The 17161-nt window shown below is 48.2% G+C and overlaps 2 protein-coding genes across 3 annotated transcripts; one reads left to right on the forward strand and one right to left on the reverse strand.

The window, feature by feature from the left end:
- Nucleotides 1–7896: 7896 nt before the first annotated feature.
- On the reverse strand, nt 7897–9130 carry MRPL36 (mitochondrial ribosomal protein L36). 2 transcript variants are annotated; one of them, XM_008162049.3, is made up of 2 exons: nt 9024–9130; nt 7897–8343 (listed from the first exon to the last, which is right to left on the reverse strand). In XM_008162049.3, the coding sequence occupies exon 2, from the start codon at nt 8328–8330 to the stop codon at nt 7983–7985; it is 348 nt and encodes a 115-aa protein (XP_008160271.1). In that variant the 5' UTR covers nt 8331–8343; nt 9024–9130; the 3' UTR covers nt 7897–7982. The 2 variants fall into 2 exon arrangements, with proteins under 2 accessions (XP_008160271.1, XP_054571221.1); XM_054715246.1 differs by lacking the exon at nt 9024–9130 and adding an exon at nt 8830–9001.
- Nucleotides 9131–9187: 57 nt separating this feature from the next.
- Nucleotides 9188–16915, forward strand: NDUFS6 (NADH:ubiquinone oxidoreductase subunit S6). Its single transcript, XM_008161810.3, has 4 exons — nt 9188–9364; nt 10265–10318; nt 15847–15969; nt 16719–16915. The coding sequence occupies exons 1-4, from the start codon at nt 9233–9235 to the stop codon at nt 16782–16784; spliced, it is 375 nt and encodes a 124-aa protein (XP_008160032.1). The 5' UTR covers nt 9188–9232; the 3' UTR covers nt 16785–16915.
- The last annotated feature ends 246 nt before the right edge of the window (nt 16916–17161 follow it).

A 17161-nucleotide genomic window follows, 5' to 3' on the forward strand; every position in this document is an offset into this window, starting at 1 on the left:
TGGAGGAGGGGCCTCAGCCCTGCACTAGGGGGAACGCAGTCAGGCTGGTGGCAACTGCGCAGAGCAGGTGCTGGGGGAAAGTGGGCTAGGGCGCCAGGGCCTGACGTCCCCCCCACACGGGTCCCTCACACACACTCGCCGGTGAGGGCGAGTCTGGGCAGCGAGCAGTGGCCGTGCCTGAGATGGTAAGTGAGCCTGAGACAGTAGGTGACTGGCACATGTGTGCAAAGCCCTTGGCCAGAAGCTCGTCCCAGTGCTTCTGGATGAGGCGTCGTTACAGGCTCCCCAGAGATGTGTGTGTGTGTGTGTGTGTGTGTGTGTGTGTGTGTGTGTGTGTGTGTGTGAAGTGCCATAGAAAGACACGAGGGCAGTTTCTCAGTGGTCTATGCCCCTGAAAGATCCACCACAGCCCCTCCTATAAATCTGGAGAAAGCCATGAACCTCCCTCTGGAAGGCGAGTACGGAGAGCCAACATTGCATCAAGTTCAGGGTGACAGGACTTGGGTTCCAGAAGGCACAGCAGCGTTGGCCCTGGGAGCATCTGGGGACCCCTTCTGGCTCCTATTTCATGCTCCCCAGGTCCCCTTCCAAAGGCCAGAGGCTGCTCAGCGCTGGGTTACCTCCGCTCCAACTTTGCCTCCATCGTTTCCACGTTGGTGTTTCTGGCTCCCTGGCATGTCCTTCCCTGCGCTTTTCAGAAGAAGCTCTGTGCCCAAGAGGGGCCATGGTGTGGAACTGTTGCCTGGGTGAGAGGCAGCGCTGATTGAGATTTAAACTTAGGGATTTCCTCTCTTCCTAGAAATGCATCTCAATTTGCTGGCCTTGGGGACAAACACCAGGATCTCTAAGCTCAGAGTGCCTGTGGTCATTGCCTGGGACACACTTGGGGCCTTCCAGACAGGAGTCCAGCAAGAGGCCCCTTGGACCCTGGTCCTCACTGGCCTCCAGCTCCCCACGCCCCTCCCCCCAAGCCCAATCTAGAGGGAAAGGTGGCCTGGAGCCTGGGTATACCTCCAGCCCCAGGTGTACCCTGGGCCCTGGCATGGGGGAGCCCCCACTGAATGCACCAATCTCACAGGGGGCATCAGAGCTGAGAGGGCCTCAGGCCAAGCATGCTGCTCCTTCCACCCTCTGTCAGGGGCCCAAGCCCAGGTGTCCGAGGCCTCCTGGATTTTCTGCTGCAGCTGGAGGGAGTCAGGAGCCGGAACCTAAACTACTTCCACCGCTCCCTCAACAGGAGCCCAGGACCTTCCCAAAAGAACATTCTGGGTCTCTGGCCTCACCTTCCTTCTTTCCCAGATGGTGGGCCTTTCAACCAGCCCCTATCCCACCCCTCCCTGCCCAGTATCTCTGATGTTCCTCACACACACTGGTTCCCAGAGGGATGACGTCTTTCCCTCTGTCCCTCTCCCTTGCACACTCTCTCACACACATATGCACATACACAAGCCACACAACACACATGTACACATACAAACACACCACACACGTAACACACAGTGCACATCCACATGTGTGTATACATACACACACCACACACTAAACACATACATGCACATACACATGCACACACCACATGGGCATGCAGACATCATACAGATGCACACACACACACACACCCCACAAACATATGCCACATGTTTGCACACATATCACACACATGCACACACATATATATACAGGTGCATGTAGCACAAAGGGCATGCAGACATCATATAGATGCACACACACATATGCACACACCACATACATGTACCACACATGTACACATATCACACACACACACTCTCTGCCCTCCTACAGGAGACCCAGTGGGTCCCTGTCCGCTCGCTCTCTTCATTGAGGATTGGCCCTCCTCTTGAGGTGACCCTCTCTCTGAAGTCTCTAAGGGACTATTATGAGTAGGTAATCTGCACCTGGTACTCTGAAAGGTTCCTAGAGAGGCCACAGGGGCTCTGAGCAACTCTGCATATAAGAACATATGCTTTATGACGAGGTTTTCCAAACAGTTGTCCTGTTTGTAGGTCGTGATGACCAGAGTTGCTCTGTGTCACCCTCGTCAAGTGTGAGAAAGGGCAGGTTCATGAGGCCAGATGACTTATTAATGAGGAATTTGAGGCCTTTGGAATGGCTTTTGTGAGTCAGGGGCTCCGAGTTTGCCCAGGTGTGCCTGTTCCACGGGTTAACTCACTCACCTATAAATAACAGCGGTGACAGGTCCCCTGTCAGCACCCGCTGATGAACGGTCCCCTCTCCCACCATTACAGCCTTGTGACTGTGGGAAAATTAATTTAAGTGGTAGTTAATTTCTAATGAATTCCACCCAAGCGGTTAATATGGTCCCTCGGTGTTATGGTAACCTTCACGGATCATTGCATTATGTAAATAAATCCTACTTTATGCTGGTTTATTAAAAAAGAGCGCAATTGGGGAGTCCGGCTAAATCTCCCCTGCTCATGCACACAGCAAACGTTCGACAGGAAAACCTTCAAGGGGGAAGACATAAAGACTCCAGGACATTTCCTGGAATGCTGAGCTCCTCACTTTCCATCAGTTGACTAAATATCTCACTTTCACTGCTCTGGATAAATATCTCCAAATTTGTCTTGTTGTATTTCAAGGAGAAAGAGGAGAATTTTTACCTTAAAACCCATGTGAATTTCAAAACAAACTTTAAGGAGCATCATCACTGAAACCTGATTCTGAGGACAAGGCCAAGGTGGGCTTTCGCTGGGGGCCAGGCCAGGAGGGCAAGGCTAGGTAGATGGTCAAGGGTGAACAGGGGAAGAAAAGCCACGTAGCCAGGAGATAGGTTTTGGGGCACAGGCATGAGTGAGGCCTTGCAGGGAGGACAGGGTGTGGGTGCTTCCTCAAGTTCAAGTATGTGGAGATGGACTCATTTGCTGATCATCCAGGGCTGGTCTGTGTACAGAAGTGGCGTGAGGCTCAGATCAGAATCTGATGAGGACAGTATGCAGTCTATAACACAAGGACGTTCTGAATTTACTCAGTGGGCTCAGGATGACCTGTCTGTGCTTCTTAGCCTGGGTGGCTATATAAAAACACCACAGAGAGGGCTTAAACAACACACATTTATTTTTCACACATCTGGAAGCTGGACATTCAGATCAAAGTGCAGTGGGTTTGGTTTCTGGTGAGGCCTGTTCTGGGCCTGCAGACAGGCGCCGTCTGGCTATGTCCTCACATAGGAAAGAACATGTGCTCTGGTGTCTCTCTGGACAGGGGCCCTAACCACACCAGACCAGGGCCCACACCTCATCACCTCATGTAAACTGAGTCACCTCCCATTGGGGGTTAGGGCTTCCACATGGGAATTTGGGAGATGCACACATTCAATTCAATAGCACTGTGCACGCAACGAACCCTTCCAACCTCTTAACTCACACTTGGTTCATGCATCTCAGGTTGGCTGGGCTCAGCAGGTGGTTCTTGTTGGGGGTCTTCCATACAGTGGCCATCAGATAGTGACTGTGGCCAGATCACCTCAAAGGCCCTTTCATTTCATACCTGGCATCTGACAGGAAAGACTTACACCTGGGCCCCTTGGGCCTCTCTCCCTCTAAATGGCCTCTCCATGTGGTGGCCTCAGGGTCACCAAACGTCTTACACTGCCACTGAAGGCTAGCAGGACAAACACCCAGAAAGGAACCTGCAGAAGGTGTATTATTGTTGGAAAGCAAGATAGAGGCTCTGACCAGAACCCCCACACTGGCACACCCTGATTTCAGACAACCAGCCTCTAGGACTCTGAGCAATAAATGTCTGTTGTTTATAAGCCACTAGTCTGTGGTATCATAATACTAAAAGGCCAAGAGGCATCATGACTGAAACGACCAAATAACTGGTCACCATGAGGTGCATGGAGCACCTCTTGGGCCCTCCCCCCATTCCCCCATATCCTCCTCGGGGGCCGGCAGCATCGGTGGAGCGTCACGGGGTGCCGGCAGCGTCGGCGGCGGAGCATGCGAGGCATTGCGGGGCAGCGGACATGGCCCTGATGGCAGGCTAGGCCTAGGGGACCCTACACACGCATGATTTAATCGTGCGCTGGGCCTCTAGTTGGTTATAATAGCTTGGATGGACTAAGACAGGGTTCTCCAGAGAAACAACCAACAGAGAGGGCAATTGGCTCACGTGATTTTGGGAAGCGGGTAACTAGCTTGGAGCCTCTTTCTCAGCCATGTCCTCATCGTGGGGCACAGTGGGCAGTGTTTCTCCTCCTTCCTTCACAGCTAGGGGCAGCATCTGGCAAGAAGGTGAAATCCCTGGGGTATATGGGAGAGTTGCTTAAAAGGATAAGAGAGACCAGGGGCAGCATTTGTTTGTCCTCTAGCCCTTTTCTGTCTGATTGCTTAGAATGTTGGCTCCACCACCATTTTGTGCCATGAAGTTGCCAGGAGATTGGAAACCAAGCACCAAGAATTGGCAGTGATGGAGAGGACAGAGGCTGAGAAACCCGAACAGTGCCTGCTGATGTCTTTCCTTGGTGTAAGTGGGCAACACACTGCATATTTTGCTTAAACCGCTACTATTTCCAGCCCCACCTCTTGCATTAGACACAATATGAGGCATGTCATCAGGTGATCAGGCAGGACTATCTTCATGCATGAATCCATATATATAGCGTGTATTTTGCATAGAACATGATACAAAATTAAGCTTAATAAGTATTGCAGTGAATGGATAAATAAATGAAGAATCAGAGTATGACTGACTTGCCAGAGAAGACTCCTTTACCCTAGACCCAACAATGTGTTAGATAATTAAACTGATAGAAGTTATAAGTGAAAAACTATGGCTTTACTTTAGAATAGATGATTACATGTTATTAGCACTAAAAGAACAATTATACCTTTAAACAGAAATCTGAGGAGAAAGCCTCACTCTGAGGATGAAGTGCTAGAATTTCTACACAGTAATTCATGTTGTTTCGTATAATGGCATCACTATGTAAGGAAAAACACGCATCACTTTCTGAGGAAAAGACAATGAATCTTTCATGGTGCGGTCAGAGGAGGAAATCTGTCTGTACCCCACACGTGGGAGCTGCTTGGCTGGGCCCTTGAGGCTCTCGAGGACTAGCTTCCTGACAGCTTTGTTCTGCATATCGACACAGCCAGTCAATTTCTCATGCAATGCAAAATAGCTCTCTTTGTTCTGTAGATTACTCATTTTTTTTTTCATGCTTTTTAAACAGAAAAATGACAAGTAGGAACTTGGAGAAAAAACAACAACTGGCCTCTAATTGGGAATTTCAACCACTAATTACAAAATAGAACAAGATACTTTATAAATCCAAAAAGGAGAAATTAAAAAACTCATATAGATGCAGAAAAATGCCCTAAGTAAAAAGTGATGCCTACAATATCTAACATGAGCTTGTTGAAGAAATCAGGGCAGAGTGGTCTGGGGAAAGAAAGAGGATGCCCTGTGGTTGCTGACATGAGACATCGCCCAGATGTGTTCCAGGTTTAGTTGTACAAATGGGGACAGGAATGGAGTCACAGGGACTCACCTAAAGAGTCACAGGACATGACTGAATGGGTATTTTGGGAGCTGATGATCCTGTCTGCTTCTGGGGAGAGAAACTGGATCTGGGGTTCAGAAGGAAGACTTCCACTGCATTTTGAACAAAATGAACACATTATTAACAAAAATTTAAATTGATATTATTTTCAAAAATATTCTGTACCACTTGTAGTGGATTGAATTGTGCCCCCGGCCCCCTCTCCCCCCATTTACATCTCAGAATATGACCTTATTTGGAAGTAGGGTCTTTGCAGATGTTACTAAGTTAAGGATCTTGAGATGAGATGGCCCTGGGTTAGTGGGGAGAATACCTTTCTGTTGCTTTAAGCCACAAGTCTGATAATTTGTTGCAGCAGCCACAGGAAAATAATACACCACTTTTTTTCTTTCCTAAATGATCTTGGTCTCTAGTAAAGAAGTCCACTTGAAATACATTAATAAAATAAGTCAATTTCTTCCTTACTTCCCATCTTAAGTTTGTACCCAACTGGTAAATATTTTAAATTTCTCAGGCCATTGGGTCTTGTTGCAACTACTCACCTACCACCAGGCTGCTGTGGAGGTACAATCTATACATATAAAAGCCTAAGTGACCATTCGACCTTTTGACCAGTAGCTATGACGTGCACCGACCACTAGGGGTCAGATGCTCTGACCGGTAGGGTAGCTTGCTGCTGGGGTCCAGCTGATCGGGGACTGGGTGAGAAGGGCCGGACACGCCCTGGAGCCCTCCCATGGTCCCTCCCAGCCCTAATCATGCACCGGTGAGGTCCCTGGGCCTGGCCTGCACCCTCTCGCAATCCAGGACCCCCCAGGGGATGTCGGAGAGCCAGTTTCGGCCCAATCCCCGCAGGCCAGGCTGAGGGACCACACCAGTGCACGAATCCATGCACTGGGCCTCTAGTACATTAATAAATGAGATGGTCGTTTTCCAAAAATACTTAATTTAAAAAAATGGGTGAAGGCTGGATTTGGCCTATGGAACTTAATCTGCTGACTCCTGACCTAAACAACTTTTCTTGTTGAGCTGGAATTGTGGAGTTATAAATGCTGGTCCATCCATTATTGAGAAGTAGATGAGTTGTAAGAAGGCTTGGTCAGCACACATGCTATGACCTTAAATCAAACAGAGATTTGTAATCCCAGGAGAGAGCGATTTAGAAATTTATCAATGCCGTTAGGACTCCAGGTTGCTAACAATAATCACAGGTTCATGTGGATATGGGCCGCATTGCTTCACTACACCCAGAACTGCCTGTCCCTCAATATCAAATATATTCATTTACATGGACATATATACCAGCACTGTGTGTCCTGCAGAGCTGGATGCTCACAAGGCAAATATACCTCATTCACCTGTCAAGGAGAAAATAATCAAAAACGTGTGTGGTGTACCTATGTGTATACGTGTGTATGTGTGTGCAGGTGCATACATATATGAAACAGCTAAAGACCTAGACAAGTCCGGCATCCAACTTCACTATCCATGCTCTAGTGCCAGAGGCATTTGGATCTGTTAGAAGGGATGTCAACCACCTCTTCAGAACAAAGTTCTGGGCTTGGCCTTGCAGGATGAGCTGGTTCTGAATAGCTGGAGAGGGTAAGAGGCTGCCTGCTTACAAGTTGTAATCGTTTGAGTCTACATTCCCTTGCTGAGTGCCTACTGCATACCAGACCCTGTGGCAGACTAAGAGCAAGAGTGTGACTGAGAAATAGGTCCTGAGAACCCTGCAGGGAGGTTTCAATAGAAGCTTCTTGTCCAAGGCCCAACAATGAGTAAAGAGCAGAGCCTAGACCCTGACTAGGACGTGCGGCTGCCTGCTTTCTGCTCCTGGGTCAGCAGTAGGCACAGCACCCACCTGCCATGCTGCTGTAACCACCTCTGAGTGCTCCTGTCTTCACACTACAGGAGAGGCCTCTTGCTCGCACAGTGGGTATGTAATACGTACATACATGCACACATTACACATGCACATACATCTCAGACCAAGGGTGACAAACATATTTGATATCCAAAATCCCTTCATATATATATAAACAATTAATTACCCTTCACTTAAGGACTGATATCAAGGCCTTTCCTCCTCATCCTGAAGACGGGATAGCAGCAGTATGGCAGAAGGCAGACACAGGGCCAATCTGAGACTGAATTTAGTTCTTTCTCAAGAACTTGCATTCTGATGTTGGGGGCAAGCTGGCCTTTCCTTGGCTCCATCTTCTGTCCCCCTGCTAGCTTGCAAGGAAGATAAAAGGATTCGCTTCCCAGCTGGGGCTCTGGCTGGACTAGATGTGGATAAAGAGTGAGAGGCCTGGAAAGTAGAGTCAACAAAACTGGCAGGTCAACAATCTCAGAAAACACAATGTTTATATTTTATTTTTCTTCGATAAGGTCACCCAAGGAAATGGCACAATCCTGCATGTTATTTTTACAGTCAAAGGCGCTTCATCTGTCTCTGCTTATGCCTTGGGTGCGTTTTGCAGTAGATGTACCATCGCCCACGCCTCTTCACCAGGTAACAGTCCTTGCAACGCTTCTTGAGGACGACCTTGGTCTTGAACCCCAGAGTCGGCTGCAGGAAGGGCAGGGGGTGGCAGGAGAGAGGAGAGGCCACTGCTGCGCTGGGCTTTGCACCTGCAGAGACTGCAACACGCAGGGGACCCAGCAGCAGCGTGGAGAGCGCTCGGGATGTCGTTGTGTAATTTGTCATTGTGTAACGACTCAGCTGTAGGAGAGGGTTCACAGCAGAAACCACCATTTTCCTTATAAAAAGAGTTGCCATATTGTGGCTGAATCTATGCGAGAAAGAAAAAAAAGTTGTTACAGTGTCTTCCTTATTTCCTATTATAACTTTGTTTTCCCCACTTCACTGTGGCGTAGGCGTGGAGGGGTCAGGGGCGCCCCCCACCCCCCCACCCCCGGTGCAGCGCAAACCCTGCCAGCCCAGCTTCGCGGAGACAGGGGCACGGGGGTGGGGGTGGGGGGAGGGGGCATTTGGCGAGACCGCCCTTTGTGGGAGCCCAGGCATGGCTGCGAGGATCCTAAGCCTCCGACCCCGTTCAGGTTTAGTGACAGGCAGCACGGGGAAGAGCTGGCCTGGTGTTCGGGACAGGAGGCAGCCGGCACCCGGGCCGGCGCCCGACCGACGGACGGCAAGGAACCCGGCGGGCCGCTTCGCCGGCGCACATGGTGCGGGGCCTCCTAGCGGAGGCGCACTAGCTGGCGCCCGGGCCTCGACCCCAACACCGGCAGGGGACGCTCGGGGCCCGCCCACCGCTCACGAGGTTCGGGATCCGGTCCCAAGCTGCCCCCGCGCTCTCTGGCCGCGGCCCACAGGGGGAAACTGAGGCCGAGTCTCTGGGTCGAGCTCTTCCGCAGCCCCGACCCGGCAGGCGGCTCCGGGGCAGATCCGAACCCCGGCAACCCGCCGCCTCCCTAGCCCCCCAGCCCCTCTGGATTCCCAGGGACCCCTGACCTGGGAAGAACCGGCCCCGAAGAGGGCAAAGGCGTGCCTTGCCCCGCGCCTGCGTCCCCGCCTGCGCCTGTACAGTGGGGCGGAGACGCCACCGCCGTGAGTCTGCGCCAGAAAGACAACCAGCGGCGCCCCCCCCCACCCCCTGCGAGCCTGTGCGCATGCGTCAACGCTGGTGCGTCGACGCGCCGGGTCAAGGGTCAGCCCGCAAGATGGCGGCGGCAGTGACCTTCTGTAGGCACCTTGGCCGGAGTGGCGCCGCCGCGCTTAGTCTGCCCCGGGGCGTCAGGTGTTTTGGGGTGCGCATCGCACCAACCGGAGAGAAGGTCACACACACCGGCCAGGTAACCGGTGCGTCGAGGAACCCCGGTCGTTCCGCTGTCCTCAGTGCCCTAGGTCCTCCGTGTCCCCCGGTTCCTGGTCCCTGAGAGGGATCGCGGAGAAAGGCGGCTGAGTACCGTGCGGGTCCCCCGTGCGACCGAAGCACAGTCGAGCTGTGCTTCTGTCGCTCGCACCAACCGGTGTGGATAAAAACGGGTGCCGCGGTGCCTGGGTTGGTGGAGCGTTTGCAAATTCTGTGGGAGTGTCCTTGAGCTCTAAAATGAAGCTGGTACCCAGAGCGTAGCTGTTGATCTCTATGGGCGGCTTCCCGGTGGACTGAAATCGCCCGATTGATTCTGTGGCTTTTTGTGTGATATTAAATAATGCATTTAAATTACACTAATGTTTATGTTTGTGTGATATTAAATAGTGCATTTAAATAACTTGTAATGTTTGTGTGATATTAAATAGTGCATTTAAATAACTTGTAATGTTTGTGTGATATTAAATAGTGCATTTAAATAACTTGAGAGTCTGCTGTAGTCAAAAACACAAACATAGTCTTAGACTATAATCATAAGATGAAAGAGTAAGTACCCATATTATTAAACTGTTACCAGTATATTTAGAGGGGACATAAACCATTGGCCCCATGTGAAGGAGCGGGGTGCACCTCCTCTGCCTGAATTTGCCTCCTCTGCTCTCTCACTCCACCTTGCAGCCTTCCAGTTCAGATTACTGCTCATTGTCATCTTAGGGGTCTTGCAGAAAAATGTCTCTGGTTGCACAACGATACCTTGCCCCTTATGTGTTTGATCGTGAATGGTGTAAATGTTGAGAAAAACACTTTTCTGTAATGGATATTAACTGACCTCTTTCAGAATTAGGCTGTAAAAATCACATATGGTCTTTTTCCCCACCAGGTTTATGATGATAAAGACTACAGGAAAATTCGATTTGTAGGTCGTCAGAAAGAGGTAAGTAAAAAAACAAACAAAAACAAAAGCAAAACACTACTAAAAGAGAGGTAAGCTCTCATAAAACCTTTATGTAACCGACAATATATAAAAATCAATATGTAAGATTTAAACAATTTCCCTCCAATTTGTGACATCCTAGAAGCTCTGGAATTCTGCATTTTTCTAAATGTTAAATGTTTCTGCTGTTTCTGTTTTGCTAACCTTGTCCCCCCACAGTATGTAACAACACGTAGTAAGTGTAGTTCTTTTTTATATATAAATGGGAGTGGTCTTTTCCTTTATTTATGTGCCTTATACTCTTGAGACCCTCAGATTAAAGTAAGTTTTGTCCTCCATAATCACTTTGAGTCACTCTTTCCCCTCAGTCAGCCTGTTGATTCTTCTTGTTAAGCCTCAGCTTTCCCTAAGTTGTGTTTCTCCTTCCCTTTGATCTTGGTTACATTGTCCATTCCCAAAGTCTGCTTTTCTACTTCCATCCTGCTTTGTGGGTGTCATAAGGGCAGGGGCAGTGCGGTGGAGATGGAGTTCAGAGCGCTGGATGGGGCACTTCAGAGCAAATCAGTCCTGGAGTCGACTCTGCAGCCTGGCCCCCAGCTTCCTATCTCATGCCTTCTGATGCTCTAGCAGGCACCTGGTTCTGCCCCGGACTTCTCTCTGCTGGGATTTCTCTTGTGGCCCTGGTTTCTGATTGCCATAGCAGAGCGCAACAGGGAGCAATTTAAAAACAAAGCTAAACAAACAAAATCAGAGCTTTTGAAGACAATAACGTGCTGCTAGTGTTGCCTAATCCTGTACCGCTACCCAGCTCGGGGTCTCTGGGCCTTTTCCTGTTTGGGATCATCCTCAAGTTGTGAAGGGGCACAGCACGTCTGTGAAAGATGAGTTGGCATTCTGCTGTGGCTTTTGCTCTTACGACAAAAATTTGGTGTTTAGTAATATTTTAAAATTATTTTGGTTTCCAAGAGACATTATTTTAGAAGACTGTAGGTATACTGGGAAATTGCACAGAAAGTACTGGTACAGAGTTTCCATGTGCCCCATCTTCCCCTCACACAGTAAGTTCCCTTGTGCTACATTTTTTACAAGTGAGTGATTTAAACACTGGATGAGTATTGATCTATTGGTATCAATTCAAGCCCATAGTTTACATTAGGGTTTACTCTTTGCTGTACATTCTGTGGGTCTTGACAAATGTGTAATCTCTTTTATCCACCATTACAGTATCACACAGAGTAGTTTTATTGCCCACAAAGCTTTCTGTGTTCCACCTCCCTATCCCTGCTTTTGAGCATTTTCTTCAAACTTACTTAGTTTAAAAATTAATTTGGATGAAAACTTCAGTTTTTACTGTGTATATGTGTGTGTGCACACCTATGTTTAGCTAATTATAATTACTTATGTTAGTGTTAAAAACACCTGATATTCTAGCCCTAACCGGTTTGGCTCAGTGGATAGAGCGTCGGCCTGCTAACTCAAGGGTTCCAGGTTCGATTCCGGTCAAGGGCATGTACCTTGATTGCGAGCACATCCCCAGTAGGGAGTGTGCAGGAGGCAGCTGATCGATGTTTCTAACTCTCTATCCCTCTCCCTTCCTCTCTGTAAAAAATCAGTAAAATATATTTTATAAAAAAACAAAACACCTGATATTCTAAATAATTGAACTGGGGCTTTTAGTTTATTTTAAACTTGTAAGTTTCCATTAATTAGGTCAAAATTTTACAAAACATTGATTATTCAACTGAGTTATTTCTTTTTTGTACTAGTTTGGTATTATTTTGCAAACTTATATGTATATTTTATCTTTAATGGATTTAATCTCAGTTTGACATAAGGGAGTAAACTTTTCATAGGAACTGTCACTCCCAAAAACATGAGTTTAAAAAAAATAGAACAGTTTACTGACAAATGAATGATTTAAATCTAAATATTTTTAGGCCCAGATGAGTTGATCAAGAGGTAACTATAAAGATAGGTTCATATATATATATATATTTATATATTTTTTTTTTTAGTGACCTCTTAATGACCTAGAGGACTAATTTTTACAGTGGTTGGGCAACTTAAGGTCTTTGACACACCATGTACTTGGGAAAACACTACATTTACAGCCAAGGGTGTGGGATGCTGTGACGTGTTTTCTGTACTGATCTCCTCATGAGGTTCAGTAATACTTTCTTTCCTTGTCCCTTCGCGGGGCAGTGCGGCACGCTGCAGCCCTGAATTTTAACGGAATTTGAAGCTGGGCCGTGGTTGGGTGCTGTGACTGGGCGTTGACTCCTGGGCTCTTTGTTTTCCTTCGGTTGAGCTGAGTCCCAGGATGTTAATCATGGGAGGTCAGGGTCGCCCTGGAGCTGCAGTCCTGAATGACAGGGGCAGTCCCGTGTCAGTCTCAGACGTCAAGCATCAGTTGCCCTTCCCACAGGAGACAGCCTGTTTCTTGGACTGCATGATGGGAGTTTGTTAGTGTGGCCTTTGTGACACATTTGTCACTGAGGTAGACACCGTATTATTTACACCCTGAGGCTTCATTTGTATGGCGCGTGGCTTGCGCGGGCCATCACTCACCATGTAGACTGCTGTAAGGTATGGTGTAAGGGAGCAGGAGCCCTTGGCGGAGGCATTGTGCTTAAAGGAGCTTGTAAAACACCCTGGCGGCAGCCCTGCACACTTGTGGTGTTTGTTTTAACATCCGCACATTTTCTGGTAACTTCCTGCTGTGTTTTTGAAAATAGAATTTTAAGGGAAAGCTTTACAAAATCATACTCTATCACTGACAAAACGTTTGAAAAATAATTAAACCTTTCCAAAATGTTGTCCACATTGTGTGGGTTCAGGGCATCAGAGTTCTGGTGGGGTGTTTGGTGTCATCCGTGTTGGTGGCAGGTGGGGCCTTCTCTGTGTGTGAGTGGTGGGAGTGGCTCTGTCGCTGGACTGTGTGTCCTCTGGACAGTTGGCTGGCTTTGGAAAAGTTAACTGAGCTTGACTGTGTTCTTCTTATTTTAAAGTTTTATTAAACTTATATCCTCCCCACCCCCTTATTTGTAAGGATTTATCTACACCAAATCTCTGTGTTCTTGTCTTCCCTAGAGCAGTAGGCCTCTGGTGTAGGTGAGATTCTGGAAGCCACATGGCCCTGGGAGCCAGGACTGACCTGGCCTAGCAGTCCTCACCCATAATGATAAACAAGTACTGAGATTATTCCCAAACCCAAATCACAGGATAACCTTGGCCAACACTTATTAATCTGATTTTTAGCCTCGCACTGCCCCATCTTGTCTCCATTAAGCATCTCTTCCTGTAAACTTGTGATGGCTTTTGGGAGACCTGAATGGTGTTGCCCCTCTGACTGTCCTCTGTGTGGAGTGTTCCAGTTGAGAGATCCTCTGGCCTTCAGAGGAGGGTGACTTTCAAGATGTGGTCTTGCTGTTGTCATCCACCTTGGGTTGGGTAAAGATGTGGAAGAGATGCTGGGTTTAAGAGGCACCATCAGGCAAGCTGATCCTTGGGAGCCGAGTGTTGGACACAGAGGGCAACTGTAATTGCTGTAGATGGCCCCAGAAAGGAGGAAGCTTGGAGAAGGCACTGCTGGGTTTCTTCACAGGATGTGCAGTGCTTGGAATAAAGGAGCCACAGCCTTTTTGTGGGCTGGTGACCAGGGGGCATGCATAGTGGGTCTCTGAGGCCCACTGGGCACTGTGAGGGCCCGGGTTCCCTTCTTTCCCTTTACATGCAGACACCGATGGTTCACTTCTACAGTTTCCCCAGTGTCATGTGCTTTGTCTCCTGTGGTCACCGAGGACAGCTCTAATTGAGGCAAGTACAACCAAGACATGTCTCCTGTCTAGTGCCCACTTTTGCCACAGTAGGGCATTGTCGGATAAATGATTTGCCCAGCCAGGATGTTGGAATGCTGTTGTGACTATGCAGTGAGGAGCTAGTTCAGTGATCCCCTCCTCCTTGTGCCTGGTCACTCAGTTTCCACAGGTGCCACAGGATGTTTACCAAGACATCACGCCTGTTCCTGCTGTGTTCACACCAGCCTGCTCCCCACCGTCTGTATCGTGTCATCAGATCTGAAATTGACCGTGCACACCTCCAGGAGGTGTTGACAATGACAGCATCATCTCACCTGACTACAGAGGTTCCTTTCAATTCAGTATCTAGGTGGCCTAAATATTCTCGACTGTGTCGTATTTTTAAAATTTTCACAGCTTGTTTGATTCAGAATCCAAATAAGTCCCATGTATTGTGGTTTCTTTGATCTTTAGGTTCCCGTTACCCCCCACACATATCCAGGTTTTTCTTTTGCAGTTGTGATGCGTCCAAGTTTCTCTAATCTTAGGTTCCTGTCACACACACACACACACACACACACACACACACACACACACACACCTTTTCTTCCTCACCTGTTATAGGACCTGGTGTTTCTTCTGTAGAGTCGTCCACAGCTGGCCCTGGCCTACTGCACTCCCTCTGTGCTGTTTGGCACCTCTGGTCCTCTGAGAGCGTGCATGCTCGGGTTGGATCCAGCTGCTTTGTCAGATCAGAGTCAGGTTCTTCGTCTGTGGTAACCCTACTGGGCAGGTGATGTAGTGGTTCTGGTTGTAGCGTGGACAAGCGCCTCCAAATCATTAACTCACACAGGCTGTAAGGCATGCTATTCTCTTATTAGTAGCATAAAAAATATACAGAAAAACAACTAAACAAACAAAAACTTTGGTTATCTGGAGGAAAGAAGAAGAAATGCTAGATTCTTTCCTGTTACTTATAAGTTTTAAAAATGATGAATTGATTCCCTATAGTAAGGAAATTAAAGAAGTTTAAAAATATCATTATGGAATCATGGATTTCAGTGTAGTCTTGTGTTTCAGTCCTTTGCTGTTACAATTCCATTGTCCCTCAGATTTCCCATATCCATTTCCAGATTGACAGTGTCCCCAAGTTGGCTACCCTTTTGACACAACTGTAGACGTCCTTGCTGGCTCCGTTCTCTCTGTCACAGACACACATCTCCCATTCATCTGGAACATCTGTTCTGGATCTGGAACCAGCTGTTTTCAGAGCCCTGTTTCCTTTAGTATGAAATGGTGGCAGAGATGGCGTGGACTCATTGCCACTGGGTTGTCACTGTTCCTAATCTTCCCCAGTGGACAGAGCTGTGAAACTGTGTGTGTAGAGAAAGAGTGATGGGAGGGGAGAGAGCAAATGATAAATGGGGGAGAATGTTAACAATCTGAGCCCAGGTAAAGACGAAATGAGAATGCTTGTGACATTTCGTTAAATTTGAAATTATGTACAATGACAAGCTAAATGTGTGCATGCATATATAGATGTATTTGTTAAATTATTTGTGTGTTTTGACGATCTACAATTTTATTTAAAAGAAAGTGTACAGAATATAATTCTGCCTGTGCCAGCAGTACATGAATATGTGGGGTGGCATGTGTCTACATAGATTTAAATTTAATGAAATCATTAAGTTTTTGTACTTATCTACACAAGGTTTTATCTTCTTGTTCCAGGTGAATGAGAACTTTGCCATTGATTTGATAGCCGAGCAGCCCGTGAGTGAAGTGGAGAGTCGCATAGTGTCGTGTGATGGCGGTGGGGGGGCTCTCGGTCACCCGAAAGTCTACATAAATTTGGTAATGTGACCCCAGTGCTCACCCATCTTTCTGTTCTGTCCTTTCCCTGCTCTCAGGGTGGCCCTTGCAGTGTTCCTTTGACCACACATTCTCCCACTTGATCTTGCCTACAAAGCCAACTGCAGGGCTGAACACAGTGGCATCTTTTCACCTGTGACGTGCTGTGCAGTGTACTTAGTGTTGCCAGCACTGTCTCTCTGGCTTTCACCGTTTTTAAGCCCAAGTTTCTTGCTAAATACACAATCGGAGCCTAGAGAAGAGGAGTAACACTCAGGACATTAGAGCCGAGAAGGAAGCCACAGGCGAAAGCCCAGATGTATAGGAAGGGGAAGGAAGCTGGCAGGACCCACTGCTGCCTTTTCTGCTGGTGGTGTGAGTGAGCTTGGAACCCAGCCCTGTGGGGACCCACCTGCTCGAGTTAAGTTGCAGTCTGTGCTCCGGATGAGACCCTGTCCCTCCTGGAGGGATTGAGCCAAGGGCAAGAAGCGGCTGTGCTGCCACTTTATGCCCTGGAAGTGGTTCTCTGAGGTGACCCCGAGTTCCAGGGCAGGGCCTGAGGCTGCAGGAGGAGATAGAGCTGGGCCCAGGCCCTGGGCACCGTCAGTTCCTGGCTCAGTGGTGACTTGGGCTTTACAGGTGTTTCGGGCTGACAGTGCATTTAGGTTTTGTGTGTACTTTCCGTGTCTAATCTCTAATAGATTTGAAGTAGAATATGGAAATATGAAATCTTCCCTTTTGAATTGTTTCAGGACAAAGAAACAAAAACTGGAACTTGCGGTTACTGTGGCCTCCAGTTCAAACAGCACCATCACTAGAGCAGACCATGCCCCTGGGTCTTGGGAGGCTATGCACGTGAGCATTTCAGTGTTCTGTTCGCTAAAGTAGGGACGGTCCTCGTGCTGCCCAGGGGGGTGTTCCTACTGTGAATAAACGGCATCGTTAAGGACCGCCTTCACAAGTGTGTTTCTTCCACTGAAGGGACTTTTGAAAATGGACGTCCCTTATAAGTGTGGGCTGAGGGGTCCCCGCCAGGGCTCCTGCCAGGTGCTTCTGAGCACAGCCTCTGTGACCACATCAGGCAGCCAAGAGAAATGTAGAAAACTCTACTGTTACCTCTTCAGCTACAGTTTCAGCTTCCTGTCATTTACAAAACCTGCAGCTGCTGTGATCACACACGGTGTCTCCAATCTGC

This window comes from Eptesicus fuscus, chromosome 4, assembly GCF_027574615.1.
Source record: "Eptesicus fuscus isolate TK198812 chromosome 4, DD_ASM_mEF_20220401, whole genome shotgun sequence".
NCBI classification, from domain to species: domain Eukaryota; kingdom Metazoa; phylum Chordata; class Mammalia; order Chiroptera; family Vespertilionidae; genus Eptesicus; species Eptesicus fuscus.

What these genes read in the sequence shown, in the direction of transcription:
- NDUFS6 (XM_008161810.3), top strand. Translation starts at nt 9,233, where the DNA reads ATGGCGGCGGCAGTGACCTTCTGTAGGCACCTTGGCCGGAGTGGCGCC. An exon ending in AGGTCACACACACCGGCCAG is followed by an intron (nt 9,365 to 10,264) that starts GTAACCGGTGCG and finishes TTTCCCCACCAG; the next exon opens with GTTTATGATGATAAAGACTA. An exon ending in CGAAAGTCTACATAAATTTG is followed by an intron (nt 15,970 to 16,718) that starts GTAATGTGACCC and finishes GAATTGTTTCAG; the next exon opens with GACAAAGAAACAAAAACTGG.
- MRPL36 (XM_008162049.3), bottom strand. Translation starts at nt 8,330, where the DNA reads ATGGCAACTCTTTTTATAAGGAAAATGGTGGTTTCTGCTGTGAACCCT.